This window comes from Aspergillus heteromorphus (genome assembly GCF_003184545.1).
Source record: "Aspergillus heteromorphus CBS 117.55 chromosome Unknown BO70scaffold_1, whole genome shotgun sequence".
Taxonomy (NCBI): Eukaryota; Fungi; Ascomycota; class Eurotiomycetes; order Eurotiales; family Aspergillaceae; genus Aspergillus; species Aspergillus heteromorphus.
Window position 1 is genome coordinate 1,616,931 of NW_020290406.1, and position 19,102 is coordinate 1,636,032.

The 19,102-nt window shown below is 53.3% G+C and overlaps 6 protein-coding genes across 6 annotated transcripts; 3 read left to right on the forward strand and 3 right to left on the reverse strand.

The window, feature by feature from the left end:
• Positions 1–516: 516 nt before the first annotated feature.
• BO70DRAFT_282083 (Aim21 family protein) lies at positions 517–3,363 on the reverse strand (the record flags this gene model as incomplete). The annotated part of the gene is made up of 2 exons (XM_025539036.1): positions 517–2,357; positions 2,415–3,363. 2 exons carry the CDS (start codon positions 3,361–3,363, stop codon positions 517–519), a joined length of 2,790 nt encoding a protein of 929 aa, XP_025404229.1.
• A 5,932-nt stretch (positions 3,364–9,295) lies between these two features.
• Positions 9,296–10,138, reverse strand: BO70DRAFT_391894 (Tvp18 family protein; the record flags this gene model as incomplete). The annotated part of the gene is made up of 4 exons (XM_025546245.1): positions 9,296–9,596; positions 9,652–9,747; positions 10,010–10,025; positions 10,102–10,138. The coding sequence occupies 4 exons, from the start codon at positions 10,136–10,138 to the stop codon at positions 9,296–9,298; spliced, it is 450 nt and encodes a 149-aa protein (XP_025404230.1).
• Positions 10,139–10,528: 390 nt separating this feature from the next.
• Positions 10,529–12,014, forward strand: BO70DRAFT_391895 (uncharacterized protein; the record flags this gene model as incomplete). Its single annotated transcript, XM_025546246.1, has 4 exons — positions 10,529–10,571; positions 10,633–10,681; positions 10,727–11,771; positions 11,820–12,014. The coding sequence occupies 4 exons, from the start codon at positions 10,529–10,531 to the stop codon at positions 12,012–12,014; spliced, it is 1,332 nt and encodes a 443-aa protein (XP_025404231.1).
• On the reverse strand, positions 11,983–13,076 carry BO70DRAFT_357628 (uncharacterized protein). The gene has a single exon (XM_025542079.1). It carries the CDS (start codon positions 13,022–13,024, stop codon positions 12,218–12,220), a length of 807 nt encoding a protein of 268 aa, XP_025404232.1. The 5' UTR covers positions 13,025–13,076; the 3' UTR covers positions 11,983–12,217.
• A 339-nt stretch (positions 13,077–13,415) lies between these two features.
• BO70DRAFT_376163 (hemolysin III family protein) lies at positions 13,416–14,861 on the forward strand. Its single transcript, XM_025545117.1, has one exon. The coding sequence runs from the start codon at positions 13,680–13,682 to the stop codon at positions 14,643–14,645; it is 966 nt and encodes a 321-aa protein (XP_025404233.1). The 5' UTR covers positions 13,416–13,679; the 3' UTR covers positions 14,646–14,861.
• An 889-nt stretch (positions 14,862–15,750) lies between these two features.
• Positions 15,751–18,898, forward strand: BO70DRAFT_367620 (3-oxoacyl-reductase; the record flags this gene model as incomplete). Its single annotated transcript, XM_025544575.1, has 6 exons — positions 15,751–16,089; positions 16,143–16,889; positions 17,280–17,484; positions 17,735–17,925; positions 18,134–18,285; positions 18,514–18,898. 6 exons carry the CDS (start codon positions 15,751–15,753, stop codon positions 18,896–18,898), a joined length of 2,019 nt encoding a protein of 672 aa, XP_025404234.1.
• Positions 18,899–19,102: the final 204 nt, after the last annotated feature.

The following is a 19,102-nucleotide window of genomic DNA, read 5'->3' on the forward strand; positions in this document are numbered from 1 at the left end:
TCTGCTTTGTTTTCTTACTTTTTAGTGCAATTGCGATTGCGGAGCACAGCATGCAGTATGCAGCATGCAGCATTTTGATACCTTGCCTGCCTACCTAAATTCGTACATTTGATTAAGCTATTAACAGATTGACAATCGAAAGAAAGCGTTTGCATAGATATCCCCACCCATCTACAATGGTCTTATGCCTGTAAGGAGTATGCAGTGCGGTAGAGTACCAAGAAAACACAAGCAGTAGTATATTCGTCATAACACAATTCAAATGAATGTACAGTGATTACGGCGAGTACATGTACCCAAGCTTAGTAGACTAGCTACTCTACCATGTCGGACGCTCTGATGATCCGATCCACCACTGCGCAGCAACAAGAGGTAGATAGATTAGTAGGTAGGGGACATTGTATGTGCTATCCATCGGTGAATGAGGGAAAGTATGATTCGGGCACAGAACGCGAAGAAAGAAAACAAAAAGCACGAGTACAGGCCACATTCATGACCATTTAGAAGCAAGCCACTTCACTCGGCTTCTTCAATGCTGCCTGTTGAGAGCCGTTTGCCATCGGCAGAAGCCGCTAGGCGTTCGGCGACATCGTCCAGGACTTGCTCGGGAGATTGCGGGGTCTCAACGTCGGCAGGCACGTCTTCCTTGACGACGGGTTCGACAGCGAGACTGGGTTCAGTCGGGCTGTCGTTGGTTGATATCGAGTGGGTGGCGTCTGTGAAAGTAGGCTCCTGGGTCTCGATCACTTTCGCGTCTCCTGGCGAGACAGGGGAGTCTTCTTGCTCCACTGGAGGTGATGGCAGTGGGTCAACGGATTCCCCAGCAGCGTTCTTTGCTAGTGCTGGGGCCATGGGTTGAGGAGTTGTGGTCTCGGGAGCCGGGGCCTTAACCTCAGCAGCCCCCACGACCAGGTTGCCATCTTCGCCGACCTCGAAGACATTCCACGTGGTGGTGATCTTGATCTCGGGGATTGTTGGCAGTCTCGTGGTGGTTTTCTCAACGGCAGGCTTTCTCCGGGCGGGTCCACGGGCTCTTCCTTTCCGGGCGTCGCTCAACGGCTGCTTTTCCGCCGGGGGTTCTTCCTTCTCTTGCGGCTTCGGTGGCGGACCTTGCGGGCCGAGCTGCAACCGCGAGTTCAGGTCTGACAGGAACCCGGCCTTCAAAGCGGCGATCTTGCTGCCGCCGGGACGAGCTGGCACGGCGGGCTTTGGCTTGGCGGCTACGTCTTTGGGTTCGGAGATGGGTTTGGCAGGCCGGTTCGGGATCTGTGGCTTGGGCCTATCCGGGATAAGAGGTGGTTGACGCTTCTCAATTGGCGAGGTGACGGGCTTTGTGGAAGCATCCACTGCAGGAGCTTGTTGAGGGCGTTTCTGGGGCCGAGCCGGAATACTTGGCTTTGAGGGCACCTCCGGACTCTTCACTTCCTCTTCCGACGGCTCGATTGTGGTCACCAGGTTGTGACTTTCAGGTGCATCCTCCCAGATGTCGCGACTAGGGAACCTCTGCTTGCCCACTCCCGGGCGGATGGGTGGCTTGCTGCCACGGTCTTCTGACTCCAAGATCTGCGTCGCGACTTGATGAGCGTCAAGATGAGGCGCCTGGCTTCTGCGGAACGATTCTTCCTCCGGAGTTTCAAAGGTCTCCTCCTTGGGAATGTCCGGTGTAGACACGGTAGTGTGCAGCTGCAAACTATTTGGCGAGTCTTCCCAGATGTCTTGACTAGGGAATCGATGCTTCAAATCCGGACGCTGTTTAAAGCGCTCTGCGGTCGAGACGGCCTTCTTATTCTTTGAATCTTCCTCTGGAAACAAGGGTTCGTATTCTTCAACATCTTCGAGAGGTGTGTATGTACCCGCGTGCTCCTCGCGCGAGTCGTATCTTGTCAGAGATGGCATGCCGCCATGATTGCTAGCGGTCCTGCTGTTAGAGCGGCTATGGTTCACGCTTGGTGTGCGACTCCTGCCCTCGTGGTCAATACTACCGCTCCTGCCAAATGTAGGCGAGATTGCAGGGTGCTGGAAGGCAGATTCAGGGCGCACTTCATCGGCAGCCAGGATGGCGTCGTCTTCGGCGACATCTCCTTCACCGGCTCCGTGAGTGAGCTGTTCCGGACCCGGGGTTTGAGCAAACCCATCGGGATGGTGCAGATGATGATACGGCTCGTCAACGTGGATCACTCGAGGGGCTTCCTTCTTGGGAGAGGGGTTCTGTTCAACGGTATCATCCTGCTGGTTCGATCCGGCGGCGGATACGCTCGAATTGCGGAGGGGCGATTCAAAAGTCGGGCGGGAGTACTCGTCGGAGGCAATGTAACCGACCTCCTCTTCTGGAGTTCCTACCACAGCAGGCGAGGTGCCTAGGTATCCATGTTAGCACTAGCCTCCTCCCTGCAGATAGTGTACTAGAGACCTACCGTATCCAGAACCAGTCACGGCAGAGCTTCGGACGATTTTGTTCAAGTCATCACTGCTCAAAGCCCAGGTGGGTCTTGGCCTGCCAACACCAGGGCCATACTGGCCTTTTTCTTCCCGGACGTATTCGTCGGGGTGCTTATCATACCAAGCTTTTTCGAACTTGTCGTTTGTAGGCACACCGTGTCCATGCAGGCCATAACTTCCAGGAGGCAGAGAAGCCTCACGGCCACTGCGAGTGCGTTGATGATTGCGTCCCGGACGCTGGTTCTGGTTCTGGTGCTGGTGCTGGTGCTCTACGACGTAGGGACTAGGTGAGGGAGCTTGGACATCACCCGCGTTGGGGTACATCGGGACTCTCTGTCCGATTTCCGGGATGCCATGCTCATCCCCGTGAAACGATTGTCGGCGATCGACGGAGCCAGTTGACTCGGCCCGTGACACTGAACGGGTATGCCGTTCAGATTGATCGTCATGGAGGGGAGACGCGGCGCGACCCAGACCTGCTGCGGCAGCTTGACGGGAATCCGTACGTGTAACGGTCTGCATTTTGGCCTCAGCACTATACTGGGGCAGCGACGGTCTTGGCGCATGAAGCTTGAGATCGCTTCCCACGTTCCGTGTCTCTGCGGGGGTCGGCTGGTGACCATCCGAGGCATTGCCGACATCCAGGTCGGCGTACTCGATGCCCTCTTCGCCCAAAGATGGTATTGTCACACTCGGAGGGCGCCGAGGCAGATCACTCGCAGAGAGGCGCTTCATACTCGACCCGTTGGGCAGTTCGTTCAATGGGGATGGCGCATAGCTATCGCGATAAGGAGACACGGAGCGCTCGATGCGCTGGGTGGGACGAGGAGGGATTCTGGGCATGTCTGCTGATGTCGGTGCAAGGCCCTGTTGGGGTGATCTTGACGGCCGGGGAGGAATGACGGGAGCTGTTTGTGTAGTCATGGTCGGTCTCGTGATGGTAATTAGATATGTGCTGAAATTCAATTCTATCATGTGTTAGCTTCCAGGGAGTCCAAGAACCACAGGATTGGGCCACATGGGTATTCGTGCAGGTGGGAATGGTTGGGCGTGGGATGAAGCTAGAGCAGGGCAGCTGTGCATAGGTGACTGGATTGGAATGGGGGGGAACTAAGGGAGTGAAATTTGGCCTGACGGCCTGAGCTCTCTGGTCCAAGCGTAAGGTTCCAATGAGGGGGACAAATGACGAGGGCAACAGGCTAAAATCTCGTGCAGGGATTGTACATAGCCCGCAGCAGTTCGATAAGATAGGTGCCATGCGAAGCCGATCCCCTCTCACATTCTTCCCTGTCTTGGCTCCTCTCCGCCCGATCTTGACGAGGGGAGTGGGAGTTCCAAGCATTGGAGCAATGGAGATGAAAAGCATGCCAGCGATGCTGATAAGGGGGGAGGGGTGGATTCGCTTACCTTGAGAGATGAGTGGTGGTCGGTGTAGATGGTGGTTTGAGGGAGAGAGACAAAGGTTGGATTGATCAATTGGATGGCCGAGTGAAGACAGAGAAAGGCCAACGAAGAATATGCAGGATGGAAGTAAACGATATGAAGGTATACACAAGGCAGTTGGAGAAGGGGAGGGGCAGGAGGGGAGGGGCAGGAGGGGAGGGGAGAAGAGGAGAGGAGAGGAAAGGAAGAAAGAAGAGCAAAAGTTGAGAGCGACAGACAAGAGTAACTAGAGTTACCGCCAGGGCCGAAAGATATGAACGAAGCAGCAGCAGGATGATGTATGACTATGACTCTCGACTCCGTAAAGTGGCCGTACCGCCAGCCTAACCGCTTTCTTGCTGCCACGGCCCACCGCCCCGTCGCGTGACGTGCTCTGACGGCATTTGGGGATTCTGCCCTTCGGGGGCTGTACGGTACGGGTATCCGGGCTGTCGCAATTACGGCGTCCCAACTTGCCCCAGTCGGACCCGTTGGGGAAAGGAGTCATTTTTAGGTTTCCTACTTTTTGCCCTTTGGTATCACCACGCGTGGTCGCCATTGGATTCTCCGGCCTGCCTGACCCTGATTGTATGAATAATGGTAAGACAGTCAGTCAGTCACAGCTGACTATGTACTGGTGGAGGGGAAGGGAGTAATAGATCGATCTATGATAATACTTACTTACTTGTAAGTAAGTACTGCCTGAATATGTGGATCTTATTGCTGCAACTATCTTTTCTTTTCTTTTCTTTTATTTTCCCCTTCATTTTTTGTAACCTCTTGCATTGCATTATTTGAGGCATTTTCCCCCCTCTGGCATGCATTTGTTCAACCTTCCAAGCCGACTAAGTTACAGAGCGTTTCCGGCCCATCGGCCTAGACGCCCTTAGCAGCTCGACAACAATTTAGTGTGCTCGGGGAGGTCGCGAATTGGCAGCATCCCAAAGCCTAAAGGTCGAGAATAGCTCGGGCCCAAGAAATCCCGCCTCTAACAGAGTAGAAACTTGGTAGTATCAAATTGGCGGCCTCTGGTTGATGATCCGGTCGATCCATTTTTGACCGTCGCTGCCCCTAAGAATTAAAATCCCTCCCCCTATCGTATCTCGATGGTATTACTGGTAAATCCCTCTGCATCAGGGACCACCCCGTGTTGAAAAATGTGTCGGGCCAGACCATGGTCCAGAAGTATTCTTAGCCACAGCGCCACGAGGGGGTTAACCAGGCTCTCTGATCCTGGAGGAGCAACTGACATGGCAGCAGTCGTGAATCGATTTGCGTTGAATCAAGTCTGACTGAGTAATGCGATCTATTTTCTTTTCTTTTATTTGACCACGACGTTGCCATGATCTTCCTCATTTCTTTTCCCGCCGCAAATCCCCCCCCCTCCTGTGGCGGTGCCGGCCATTCGATTGCAGGCTCGGATCTACAGTCGTACAGCAGCTGTTGCTAACCAGATGCACCCATCATCCATCCTCCGTATATCCCTCATGGTCCTGTGGGAGCAACTGTGATATTCCCTCGTAAAGTTGAAGATCGAGCAGGTGGGAACTCCGCGTGCTGCTCTTATACCAACAACCAACCCATTCATATGATCGCTGCATGTGCTACTATCTATCTCTCTAGTTCAAGCGGTACCATTGAGAAGGAGGTGATTGTAACGGCGCGTATCTGACTGGCCCCCTCACCCCCTCACCCATCGGGGCTTCTGACTGGCCAGAACAGCCGAGGCGGTGAGCAGACTTGAACTTCATCTTTATTGCATCATGAATGGGTTGCCGCCTTCAACCATCACCCATCGGCCATCAAAATACGATGCAGCGAGCACTGAGGCTGGGATTCGAACCTGTCATTCCCCCCTCTCAAACCGGACATCCCTCTCCTCGAATATTATCAACCACGAACCACAGAACAAGAGTTCCTTGTCTTGCCCAAGGAACTTTTCCTTTTCTTCCAGGGGGGGTCCCGTCCCTCCATTACGGTCAGGCGGCCCCCCCACTTCGAGCCAGCTTCAGCCTTGTATGATGATTGTATCGGCTTGTTCGAAAAGATCCAAACAGCGACGATAACCGCCACATTGTGGACCCCCCTTTTGTTACCGGTATGAGGCATACATCCATTCATTGTCAACACTACCTTACCTAGCCGTGGCTGAGCCGGGGTACGTACATAGTAGATAAGTACCTGAGCAGTGGCTATCAGCCATCCACAATTACGGTCTTCCCACGTCATGCACGTTACAATGCGATGTCTTACATCAGGCATCTATCTATCCGGGTTCTGATCCTGCCAGCGCCTTGCTATACACTAACTGAAATGGTTTCTTGCGAGCCCCGTCAGCTTGCCCGAAGCAGGTGCCCGCTGCTTTTGTCAGAGTAACACGTGAGCGCTCCATAACACCGGCTGCCCTGGGAACCGTTTCATGTGAAAGAGTTATACAAAGTAGGGCCAGGGTCCAACCTATAATCTTCAATAGGCAACTATGGGAGTCAAATTTTGCATCCAATTTTAGTGATAGGATCTTTAGATCACTGGGCTAAAATGATCTTGCTTTAGTTTATTCCAGTCATGGTTCTAATCTACGGCACTATTCAGCTCGTCCATAGAGCAATTGAATCCTGATTATAGCTATCTGGTCTTCGCAAGAACGCAGTGCGCAGGAGGGGAATATATATACAAGAACAGACAAACTTCTTCAGAGAAGGAGAGACATCTACTTGTTATCCAAAGAGGACGTCATTATTGGAATTTTAATTGTGGCAGTACCAAAAAGCCAAAAAAAAAAGCCAAGAAGGAAAGAAAATCAAAAAGCCGAGTTAAAAGCTTGCATCCCCTTTTGTTCCAAGCTCCCAGACTATCTTCGTTTAGGGGGGCTTTTATATCTGAATTTCAGCATGAGCATAAAGTGTAATGGCAAGGAGTATCGGGCTCAACTCGACCATGTCAGAGAAAGATTGCGTGTTCCAAGGCCCGTATTGACGCATAGTTAGGAATGATAAAGCCGATCCTTTTGATGGTTTATCCTGAAGATATGCAAGATAGTCATCATCATAATCAGCAAATGTCAGAAATATCTCATGCCGATTCTGTGAGATATGGATTCCCCTGTAGACAACTGTTAGGGATATCTTAAGCATCAAAGGTATGAACCTTACGGTTTGTTGTTTATATTTACATTGGTGTTGTTCATAAGCCATCCGACCATCTGGGCACTTTCCTGCATCTGGATAAGATTTTGTTTTTCATGACGTATCACCGGCTTGACCTCAACAAGCGCATAAGCATTCGCTTGGCCGTCATCTAAATACCCATCTGTTCGAGCTTCGAAACTGGTTTCCTGAAACTTGGCAATAAACCCTTTTCTGTGCATCGTCCATTCACATGGTTGACAGAAGTTGATAGTAAGCGCATTAAGAAAGAGTACAAGAGCAGCGTTTACAATGTTCTCGTCTTTTGTTGGCTGAAACATTTGCTTTTGAAGATCCTCAGAGACATGGGCAGCTGGAGTAATAGCTTCAACGGAATCCTGATAATCATCTGTTATGAGATTATCGTCATCGTCGTCATCATCAGAGTCTGGTAATCCAGGTGTCTGTGGCGGCTTTGTTGGCTTCCTGGACGGTGTCTTGGGTACTATTTGAAGTCTAGAAATATCGAAGGCCTTTTCCTTGAGCTTGTTGCGAGTGCGTAGTGCAATTGGTGTATCGAAAGTGGCATCAGGTCTGGTATTTCCTGTGCTGTTTGCAGCTGCCTTTTGGTGATAGCGAGCAAGAGTAAAATCCCCTTCGGTGGTCGTAGAGTTGCCGCCGAGAGCATCGCAGTATATCTTCCGTGAAGAGTATAGCCCGCCAACATTTTCGTGGCATCAAGGAGCAGTTTCTGGATTCCCTCTGGGAGTGATATAGCTCGCCTTTTGTCTATCCACAGAACGCGTAGGAGTAGGAATTGATGGTAGCCCATCTTTGATGCAGAGGCCAACTCGATTCCATGAATATCTTTTTCAATCAGCTTCTGTTGGTTGATCTGTCTTTTCCACTGTGTGCGATTGGAAGGTAATTTCTGAGGCGGAATGCGATGGAATGTGATTCATTTTTCAGATTCTATCCGATTTTGTATAGTTGAGGCAAAAAATCAAAGTAAACAGTAACAGACTCCTTTGGATTGATCAATATGCAGTATGGTTATCTTATTTATATCGAAGACCCTTTCCTTGAGCTTGCTCTGCGTTTCTCTATCATTTAATTATGCAACAAATATTTTGCTTTATTTATTTATCTTTTTGTTTTGGGAAGCCCCGTGCCCGTACAAGTCCAAGAACACAATTGAAATGTAACAACCACGCCCCAAGCGCGGGGTAAGCCCTTCCCCGGAGGGGCAGGCAGGGCGCGGTATTCATCCGTGCAAGGCAGCAAAACCAGTTACAATGTAAGATCCCCCTCCTACACGGTCACCATGATATCACCAATCCATCTAGGTACATAGTACTTTTTCCACGGACAAAGCGATTCCCAATTCCTAATTCCCAATTCCCGGTCCCGAAGGAAATACTCGAAGAGGGGGTTGTCGGCGATCGTCAATACTACCTACCACCTAGGTACCTACCTAGAAGGGGAAAAAAGAAAGAAAGAAAGAAAGACAAGTCTTCTCATTGATGGATACCCGGGCTGGGGTCATCGTCTGCTCAGAAATTCATTGGCGCTGGCTTGGCTTTGGCACTGGCCCCTGGGGGTTGTTGGGATTGATAATGACGATAATGACATTTAGATACTTGCCCGTTAAGGTCCGAACAGCCCGCCCGATATGGGCGCTTATGTACGTGCATGTGTGATGGGGATGCATGAGGCACATATGTACACCACATGAACACTTCTGCTGCCCCCGGTCCCGAGTGGCGATTACTAGAATCCAAAAGAATCCGTTGCTGCGTTGGTGGAAACAGTTCCAGTTCATTCATCGCCAGGATGCTAACAGGGTATTCGCTGGTGTTGAAACGGGTAAATGGTACAGGATCTCTTCTAAAACTCATCGCGACACTCTCGAGCACGGCACACACACATAAAACAGGAAGAAAAAAGAGAAACATTAAAACTGGTCAGCGCGGCGCAAGGAATTTGAAAAATAGGATGAACAGTTGTTAACAGCTTCAACATCCCGAGTCCCGGCCAGAACCTGTTCCTTTTATCAAAACAGTGCGCTGCTTTAGGAGTACAAGAGTCTGCTTCGCAGCGTCAAGAACAGCAAAGTCGGTTCGTAATCATGGAGCATTCAACACAGAGACGGCTCTTCCATCTTTTTTTATATTTTCGGCACCCTGCAGACGAAGAGCGTTAGTACAGATGCTTCTAGCGCGCGCATACTGGAAGCACGGCTGCTACGATGGCTGCAAGACAAGCGGCATACCTCAAGCTTCATTGCTCACGCCCTAAGCTCGAAAACCTTAGACGATCATCTGCGCAAGACCTTGGCCACCCAAAGTCTTGCTGCCGACGAACTCTTGGCTCTTCAGGCCCGCCAGTCCGTAGAACAGAGCGGCGACGAGCAGGAAAACGGCAGCGGCGATCAGACTGGTGGCGGCGTGGATGAGACTCAGCCATTGCACCACGCTCATGACCAGGTACATCCCAGCGCGCATCCAGTTGGTCGTGAAGCGGCGGATGAATTCGTCGAATTTGGGGGAGGTCGGGCATATTCTGAGCAAGAAAGGAACCTCGGCGAAGATGAGAATCAGGCCCGAGATACTGCGTGTGTGAGCTTCTAAGATCGATATCGAGGATGCGGATATGATCGACCTACAGGCACAGGACACTGAAGATGATGGTAATGGCGTTAAACGAGAAGATGTTGGCGATGCCGAGAGCCAGGCACAAGACGATGCAGATCACGCCGGTCCTGGATAGAAAGCCAGTCAGCAAATATGCCCTCCCAAGTCTAGATCCATGTCCTCGGAAGCTGTCGGTTTGTCCGGAATATATGCGCAATGCTGGGGGGTATGCGGAATCTCAACAGCTATCACGGTATGTCGTCTAGCAACAGCGCCAAGCGCCTTGTTGGGAGATCCAGGCAGCCATGTTATATTTTCGCAATTGTTTTATAAAGGCGCATAATCGGACAGCGAGCGCAAAGAAGGGAAGTGGAAGAGCAGATCACAAACCATTGTCCGTAGATACCTAAGTGATGAGGGGTTAGCTTTTCCTTGCTGTTTATGGTTGGTAAAGTGTACTGGTAAACAAGGCAGGGCCGTACTGAAGTTTCTCGAGCGGAATTCCTCGGCGATAGTCATGGTGGGCGATAAAGCTGGGTATTGTTCTCTCAGAAACAATGTCGTCTATCGGGAGGGTCCGATCCAAGCGTACGAGAGAAGCGTGGAGTGATGGCGTGACGTTGACGGTGGTGTGTATATAGAGCAGGCAGTATGGCAGGGTGATGATCTGGAGAAGCTTCCAGGCCGGAGTAGACGGCGGCTGACGGAGGATGGGGCCAGTTTGCCTCCGCCCGCCTCCCTCACCGCCCGCGGCAGAATCATCCCGCTTTATTGATGGCGGAGTATCTACTCTCCGTACTAGACTAGACTCGCATCACTCGCATTACTCGCATTGTCTGCATTGTCTGCTCGTTTGCTCGTCTGAAGGTCATTTATAGACCAGTATCCAAGACCTCCGCGATCATAATCATGGAGGCCCCAACGTCCAAGCATACCCGCAATATCTCGAGATGTAAGAAGCATTGCTGCTTACCGTATCAACCAACCATGGGTCCTGGGCTGATTCGTTCTAGCGTCACGGCCTCGTAGCACGACGAAAGGCCCTCTAGACCAGCCAGATGAGTGAGCGTCACTGCTCCTTCATTCAGAGGTGTGCTAACAGGTCAGCCCCTTCAGCGCTGAGATCTTGAATACGTCCACGTCACCTACATGGGGTACAGCAGAGCGTGGCTTCTCGGGTGCCTCCTTTAGCAAACTGGACCCTTTGGCGCCCGACGAGCTCCCCCCAACGGTGGAGAAGGATCTATCGTATCTGCTCCGCTACGATGTCTATCACTCGCTCTCGCAGATAGAGATACCTCCTGCTCTGCGTTCTGAGTTTATTGCCCCGACGTCGGATGAGTCCCTGTCTTCTAGCCTAACCACTCTCGAGAGACTCCTAGCCGAAGGTCACTTCCTGCTTGCAGCTTACTTATGTGGCACCATCCTGACATCGTCTTTGATTTCGCCCACTGACATTAAGCGGATCTTTTCTCTTTTCTACACCCGACTAGCATGTCTGCAGCTGTCGGGAAACACGATTCTCGCTGCGCAAGAATCAAAGGCACTTGAGGACCTGAGTTCCGCATTTTACTATGTGGAGCCAATCCCCGACAAGTTGGAGAAGCAACCAGAGTACCCACGTCACATTGTGCCATGGCCCTTGCGAGTCCAAGCCGTCAGGCTGCAGAGTATTGGGTTTGGTGACTCGCGCAGGGGCATTGGCGGTCTGTATGAGATTGGCTTAGAAGCGCGAAGGGAGATCTTACGGCCAGACTTGACTCCGGAGGAGCGGGTAATATGGAGGGGCCGGCTGTCGGATCTTGGAATGAGGATCGTGAACGCGCTGATTGAGATGGGGGATGTCAATGCAGCCAGGCGGTCACTTAACAACCTGCGCACGTCGGAGCCCGAGAACGAGACGGACAAGTTGAGGAAAGCACTCCTTCTTCTCATTATCGGCGATCTTGACGCTGCAAAGGAGGTGTGCGGGGGACCAAGTGATGCGGGAAATGCTTTGTTTAGCCCACTCCTTAGCATGGCGGAGGGGAACTACGACGACGCAGCGCAAGAATGGCGCGCCTTACTTGACCAAGACACCCCAAGACCCGATGCAGCCATGATATCGCAGAACCTAGCAGTGTGTTTACTGTACACTGGCCGGCTGAATGAGGTAATTCGTCTTCCCACCACTTGTCAGTATTTGCTAAGACCATCGCAGGCCCGGGAGGTTCTCGAGTCGTTGGTGCAGGCACACCACTCGTTCTCGAGCCTAGTGTTTAATCTCTCAACGGTTTACGAGCTGTGCTCTGACAAGTCCGCCAAGTTGAAGACCGATCTTACAGAAACTGTGGCCAGACAGCCGGTCACTGGATTCACTAATCTAGATCGATCCAATGCGGATTTCAAGCTGTGATGGAATGAACAATAAACGCCGAAAACTCACGTACCCGTCTCCAAGAATAGACTTGTTTCAAGAACCGATATGCTATCTAAGAATGTTCGTCGGGTCGACATGCTCTCATATCATCCCATTTACCCAGAAACGAACGCCATGCTCCCCCAATGCCATTCATACGCCAGATGACAACATAACGATAATCAATCGACCGGAGCTCTTTATGGATTCTCCTTGATAGGTGCAAGGCTCGTCTGAGGCTTTTTCTTCGGCCTCTTGATGATGATTTTGTCGCCGTCTTTCTCCCAACCGAGGTTCTCCGCGGCGGCCAACTTCTCCCACGTCCAATTCCTGTCACCGGTGCAACCCTCGGTAATCCATCTGGCGTCGGTGCTGAGATAGGCTTTGCTGACTGCTTTGAGAGCGAGTCTTCTAACGCGGTCTTCCGCCCAGTTCATGACTGCGCGCATACTGGAGTCCACCTCTTTGCGGACCCGCCAGAATTCAACCCAGTTGTCATGTGCCAGTGCAGTCAAAACGCGGTCTATTATTGACGACTGAAACCCGTATTCTCTGCGGGCACGTGCACGCAGCTGATAAGCGGCAGCCATGTCCTCCTGTCGACAGGCGTAATCGAGGAGCAAGTATGAAACGACGTCTCTCAGGTCGGAGTCCGGGAGAGGGTGGGACGCGGAGTGTAATTCCTCTAGAAGACGGCGCAGGGAAGGATAGTATGACGGCGGATGCCGGGCTTGGATGGATATTTTGATCGAGAGAATGTATACATGCTGGGAGAAGGCGATGGGGACTGTGGAAGCGGTGGCCACAACGGCCTCGCGCAGCTTGCGGAGGGAAAGCAGGATCGTTGATAGCTCCGTGGACGCTGCAGGATTGTGGGGGGCGGTCGGTTTTTCACCGGAGGAGGGAAGAGAAGCCGGCGGGTTGCTGGTCGCATCGCTTGACGCGCTGCTGGGGAGGGACGCCCATGCTGCGTCCAGGCCTTTCTGGTGGCGGGCACAGAACTCCATATATCGGGCTACAATCCTTTCATAGTAGAGTTTCTGATCCTTATGATCTAGCAATCTGCGAACGTCAGCTCTGCTGCCGGTGACCACACCCTTGTTCCGACGCAGGTGCCAGAAGGCCGTGGGCATACTTTCGATCCCCCTTCGACACAAACCCCACCATCTCTAGAGGGTCCGCCTTGATGGGCTTTAAGCGAGACCCCGACGCTTTACCCAATTGCGCATGGCCAGCCATGACGAACGGATCACGAGTTGAAGGAGATGGAATGACGGTGGTTGCATGCTGAGGGAGGAAAGCGGGGGGGGGGAAGGACGAGATGAAGCTATCCAAAGCGATCGCCGCGGGGGAGCCCGTCGGGGCAAGTGCCGCCTGTTTGCGTGGTTTGCACTGTTTGCGTGGTTTGCGTGGTTTCCCCGTTGGGGAAGTCCGACGATCCGCGGAATCCCAACATTTGAACATTCATTGCTTTCCTCTTCCACCGGTTCGGTCGACCGGTGTTCGTTTGGGAGGTCGATTACTTCTGGTCTGGTCATTCAGGGGGTCAATCCGCTCTCCAATTCCCCCAATCCCCCCAAGTCCAGTCAGTCCCAAGAACCTCTCCCTCTCACCGGAGATCCGATATCTGTCACTCCCATCTGCATACTGCATGTGAGGAATATGTCCACTCGCCAGCGTCGCCCCACTCCAGGCCATGAGAAGAACCCGGGTGCCAGTCAGCCGGCTACGGTGGCAGCGGCTGTGCTGGAGCAGCCTTCCAAAGCCATCAGGAAGCTTCTTCACTGGGACGACCTCCCCCATTGGCAGCGCGACAACCAGCACATCCACACCGGGTACCGGCCGGCGTCGGCCTCGCTCCTAGTCTCCCTGCAGTCCCTGACCTACCTGCACAATGAAACGGTGAACATCTACACGCATCTGCTGCCCTCCCTGCTGGCCGTCCCGGCGGCAGGGCTGCTCTATCGGGCACTAGCCCCGCGATATGAGAACGCGACCCAGGCGGATCTGGTTGCCTTTGGCTGCTTCTTCGCCGGGGCGGCCTTCTGCCTGGGCATGTCGGCCACCTACCATACCATCTCCAACCATTCCCCCGTGGTGGCCCGCGTCGGCAACGCGTTCGACTACGTTGGGATCGTAGGGCTTATCGTGGGCAGCTTTGTGCCTAGCGTCTACTTTGGATTCTACTGCCTGCCCGATCTGCAACGGTTGTATTGGACGATGATCTGCACCATTGGTCTTGGCTGCACCCTGGTTTCGATCTTCCCTCATTTCCGGACTCCTCGGTGGCGGCCATTCCGTGCCGCGATGTTTGTCGGCATGGGTCTGTCAGCGGTGTTCCCCGTGATCCACGGCTTACGCCTGTACGGCCTGGAGCAGATGACCCGCCAAATCGGGCTCGGCTGGCTTCTCCTTCAAGGTTTTCTGTACATCTTGGGGGCCTCGATTTATGCGGCCCGCCTCCCCGAGCGGCTTCGACCAGGCCAGTTCGATCTTTGGGGGAGCTCGCACCAGATCTTTCATGTGCTGGTGGTCTGCGCAGCCGTGGCTCATCTGACCGGGCTGCTTAAGGCGTTTGATTACAGACACAGCGGGATTGCAGCTGGCTGTCTCGGGGGCGCGCAGTGATTCGCTAGAGCGAGGGGGTTGAGATCGCACAGGCGAGACGTCCGGGGGTGGGTCCCCGTCTTCCCAGCACTACATGTAGCCAGAATCCAACGTTTACAGTACTAGAGATGACAGGATGATGATGCTGACGCCTCCCGGCTGATACGAGACATGTCTAACCCTCGATTCCACATGCTGACCGTCGCAACATGGGAGGGAAGCGGCTGGCGGATGGATATACCTGGGGGGGGGATGGGGGAGGGAGGGAAGAGAGAGGGGAGGGGAGGGGGGAGGAAGAAACGCGCCCACGAAAAAAAAAAAAATAGGGGGATTTCCAGGATAATCACAATAATAGAGCCGGTCTTGCGACAGCATGAATGTTCACCGCTTGCCTGGGCATTTCAAACTGGGCAGGCGAATAAGGGTGCGTTCCCGCATCGGTTTACAGCTCACATGGTGTGCTGGCCTGCATACCGATAGAACGACCCTAGATGGCGGGTTGGCGACCTTATTGGATGCTACGTCAGACACAATGGCCTTGCAGCGCGGTGGCTCATTCGAGAGCATTAGAGTTATGCGGCCTGCTGGTCCCCACTGGGCTCGACGACGATGTTGCACCTGAGCTTGTTCCACCAGCCCTCTTACGCTGAAGAGTCCTGCGGAGCTGGCGGTCGTGGGCAGCCCCTATCAGAGGCAGTTGGGCGGTAGCCAAGCAATCTGGCATTTGCCCTTTCTGACAAGTAAGATGAGGTCAGTTGAACTATGCTGAAAGCATCTCCCGTAGGCGACTGGCCACGGCTCCCATGCGAGGTGGATCAGATGAAATCTTAGGGTTTCACAACGGCTGACTTCATCTGCACTTCCCGTCGGTTGATGAATCCCGATACGAGTCCTGCAATGCCAACGCGGCCGCTTGGTATATATAAGAATGCGCTGGTCGATGGGCTTCGACCACGGGGGGCGGTTGGTATATGTTTTCCCTTCTGATCTCCCTTGGTTGCTCGAGACTCTTGTGGCCGTGAATCCCCTTTGCCCTGAATCCCGCGGCCGTTGCCCCCCCCTTGATGGTCCTCCAAGGTCGTCGATCCGGCCTCCCACCTCATCGTCCCCCGTCAGATCAGGATCCATGCTGGCAGAATCCGAACCGGCCGTCAGCAACGGAGATGCCCCCAAGCTCCGGGCTGCCTGCGAAAATTGCAGGCAGTCGAAGGTCAAATGTAACCTGTCGGGGAAGGACACCTGCATTCGGTGTCTCCGCCACGGGCTGCCCTGTCGATATCGCGTCGCCAACCGCTCGGGGAAGCCCAAGGGGAGCAAGAACCGGGCGACCCTGCGGAAGCTGGGGCAGTTGCAGGACGAGAAGAAGCCCAGCATCTCTGCCAACGGATGGGCGGAGCCCGTCAGTGTCAGTCGCAGCCAACCGCCTCGTGTTGGCTATGACGTCGAAATCGGGGTCGATGAAACGGTATGTCTCAGCCATGCAGTCCATTCAGGAGCCTTGTCTGACGCGGCGCCCAGAGTCCACAGGACACGAGCCAGGCCAGTCCATCAGACAGCCCCGACAGCCACGGAATGAACCTGGCCGACCCGGGCATGCTGCACGACCATGGGGTGGAGTATCCGTCCTCCCTGGGCGACCCCCTCTCTTCGGTGGCCCCGATCTTCAGCCCGACGTCGATGTCGCCAACCTTCCTCCAGAAGGAGTTCATCACCAAGGGGCTGACCAGCTGCCCGCTGGCAGTGCACATACCCAACGCGCTACAGGGGTGCGAATGCGCAGGGGCACTCATGTTCCACACGAACCGGCTCCGCCACATGGTGATCGATAGCATCCACCTCCGGGTGGACCAGATCCTGCAGGGCATCCAGACGGCGCTGACAGTGTGCCGGGGGTTCCTGCAGTGCCTGCACTGCCCCAAGGACAACACAAACCTGCTGTACTCGGTGTCGATGATGGATTTCACGCTGCAGCTGTTCGAGTTCTGGGTGCCGTACGGGCTGTCACTGTCGTCGCCGTCCGGCGGCGATCACAACAGCATGATGGTCGTCGGGTACGGCGAGTACGAGATGAGCGCGGACGAGACGCGGCGCATGCGGCGCTTCCTGCTCCGCGGGCGCCTGCTGCAGTGCAAAGAGGCGCTGGGGCTGCTGAAGGAGGCGGTCGAGATGAGCCGGCGGATGAGCCCCGAGCTGCGCGATATCAGCGCCAGCGAGGGCGTGGAGAGCGAGTGGCTGCAGCATATCCTGGGGGGGTATGAGGCGACGGTGGAGACGCTCTTGCAGGCCATGTCGGGGTGTGTGTGCAGCACCTCGTAGCTACTACCTAGGTTAGGGTGTGGTGTGATGTGGTGTGTGTATAATTGTTCGTACAGGGGTGTCGCAAGATGATATCTATCTTTTATGATTATGATGAGATGACATGACTATACCCATGTTTTCTGAGTAGTTGCGTGGTCATCAAGACCGAATATTGAGCAACTACTTTTAAGGTAGTTGAGCCGAACGACAGCGGGCCTCGGCACAATCCTTCTTCTTCTTCTTCTCAGTCTCCACTCCACTCCACTCTCTTCCCCTCTCCTTCTCCTTCTCCTCTCCTCTCCTCTCCACCTCCGCATCTCCAACTTCCCTTTCCCTGTCTGGTCTGTATCTCGACAGTCCCTCTATCTTCATACGCACAACCCATCCAAATCATCCAAAATGGACCGCCTCACCCAACTAACCTCCCACCTCACCTTTCCCCACGGTCTCCTGGCCAACCAAGTCGCCATCATCACCGGCGCAGGCCAAGGCATCGGCGCCGAGACCGCCCGGTTGTTCGCCAATGAAGGCGCCAAGGTGGTTGTTGCCGATATTGATGCGGGTATTTCCTTCCTTCCTTTCTTTTTCTTGCCTTGTCCTTGCCTTGCCTGTATGAGTACATTTTTGCCTTTGTATACAAGTACATACCTATACCCTTATACATACACATACACATACACATACACATACGCATACCCTTACACATACACACCTCCCTCCAGACACATACACTCCAAGACAAAATCAAAAACAACCAAATCCAAACCCAAATCCTAAAGCAACCGGGTATTAACCAACATTGAGGACAACAGAAAAAGCAACCGCCACAGCAGCCAGCATCAACGCCGTCTTCTCGACGGACCGCGCGCTCGCCGTGCCGGGCGATATCCTGGATGATGGGTACATCGAGGACCTGGTGGCTCGGGCGGCGGCGTTCGGGGGAGGCAAGATTCATATTTTGGTGAATAATGCCGGGTTTACCTGGGATGGGGTTATACATAAGGTATTTTATTCTACATTCTCTTTTTTTATTTTTTTATTTTTTTTTTCATTTTTTTATGATGGTGATGACTATGATTATGATGGGAATGGTCATAATCATGATCATGATCATGATCATGCAAACCAGAAGTATATACCCATAAGAATGAGAATGAGGTCAATAACTCAGAATTACGATCCTCATGCTGAATAGTTATATGTTACTACAGATGACAGACAAACAATGGGAAGCAATGCTCGCTATCCACAACACCGCCCCATTCAAACTGGTCCGTGCCTTGGCGAAGTATTTCCGCGTGAAGGACGGGGAGGCCCGCGTGGTGATTAATATCAGTAGTACCAGTGGGGTGCATGGGAATGCGTATGTCTTTTTTCTTCTTCTTCTTCTTCTCCTCCTCCTCTTCCTCCTCCTTCGTCTTCTTCCTTTCCCCTGCTCTGCTCTAAATTCCACTCTTATCTTACTCTACTCTACTCCACCCTTAATTCACATACTCCATACTCCATACTCCATATCCCCCCCCCCAAACACCTCTACCAACAATTCACCAACAACCCACTAACAATACAATCCACTACCCAATCCACGCAGCGGCCAAGCCAACTACGCCGTCGCCAAAGCAGGCATAATCGGGCTAACCAAAACCATCACCAAAGAATGGGGCCCATCGTTCGGGGTGCGCGCCAACACCATCGCCTTCGGGTTCGTGACCACCCGACTCACGGCCGCCAAGGAGGACGGGGCCTACATCACCACGCCCGACGGCACCCGGGTCGCCCTGGGCATCCCCGGCAAGCAGCTGGCCGCGCGCCAGGGCGACGCAGACACCGAGACCAAGACCAAGTATCCTGATATTCCGCTGGGACGGCCGGCAAGTGCGCTCGAGGCGGCGAGGGCGGTGTTGGGGGTGGCCAGTCCGTTGTTTTCGTATGTGAGTGGGGAGACGATTCGGGTGACGGGGGGGAGGAATACTTAGTTAATTGGGTTTGGGTTTGGGTTTGGTTTTGGTTATTTTTGGGGGGTGGGGATTGGGGGATGGGGGATGGGGACTGGCTAGTGTTGTTACCAATAACGGAGAAGGGGAGGGAAAAGAGGACTACGTACGGATTGGAAGAAAGAAAGAAAGGAAGGAAGGAAGTGTTGAGTATGATTGGGAATGCGATATCTGAAGTCGCATTCC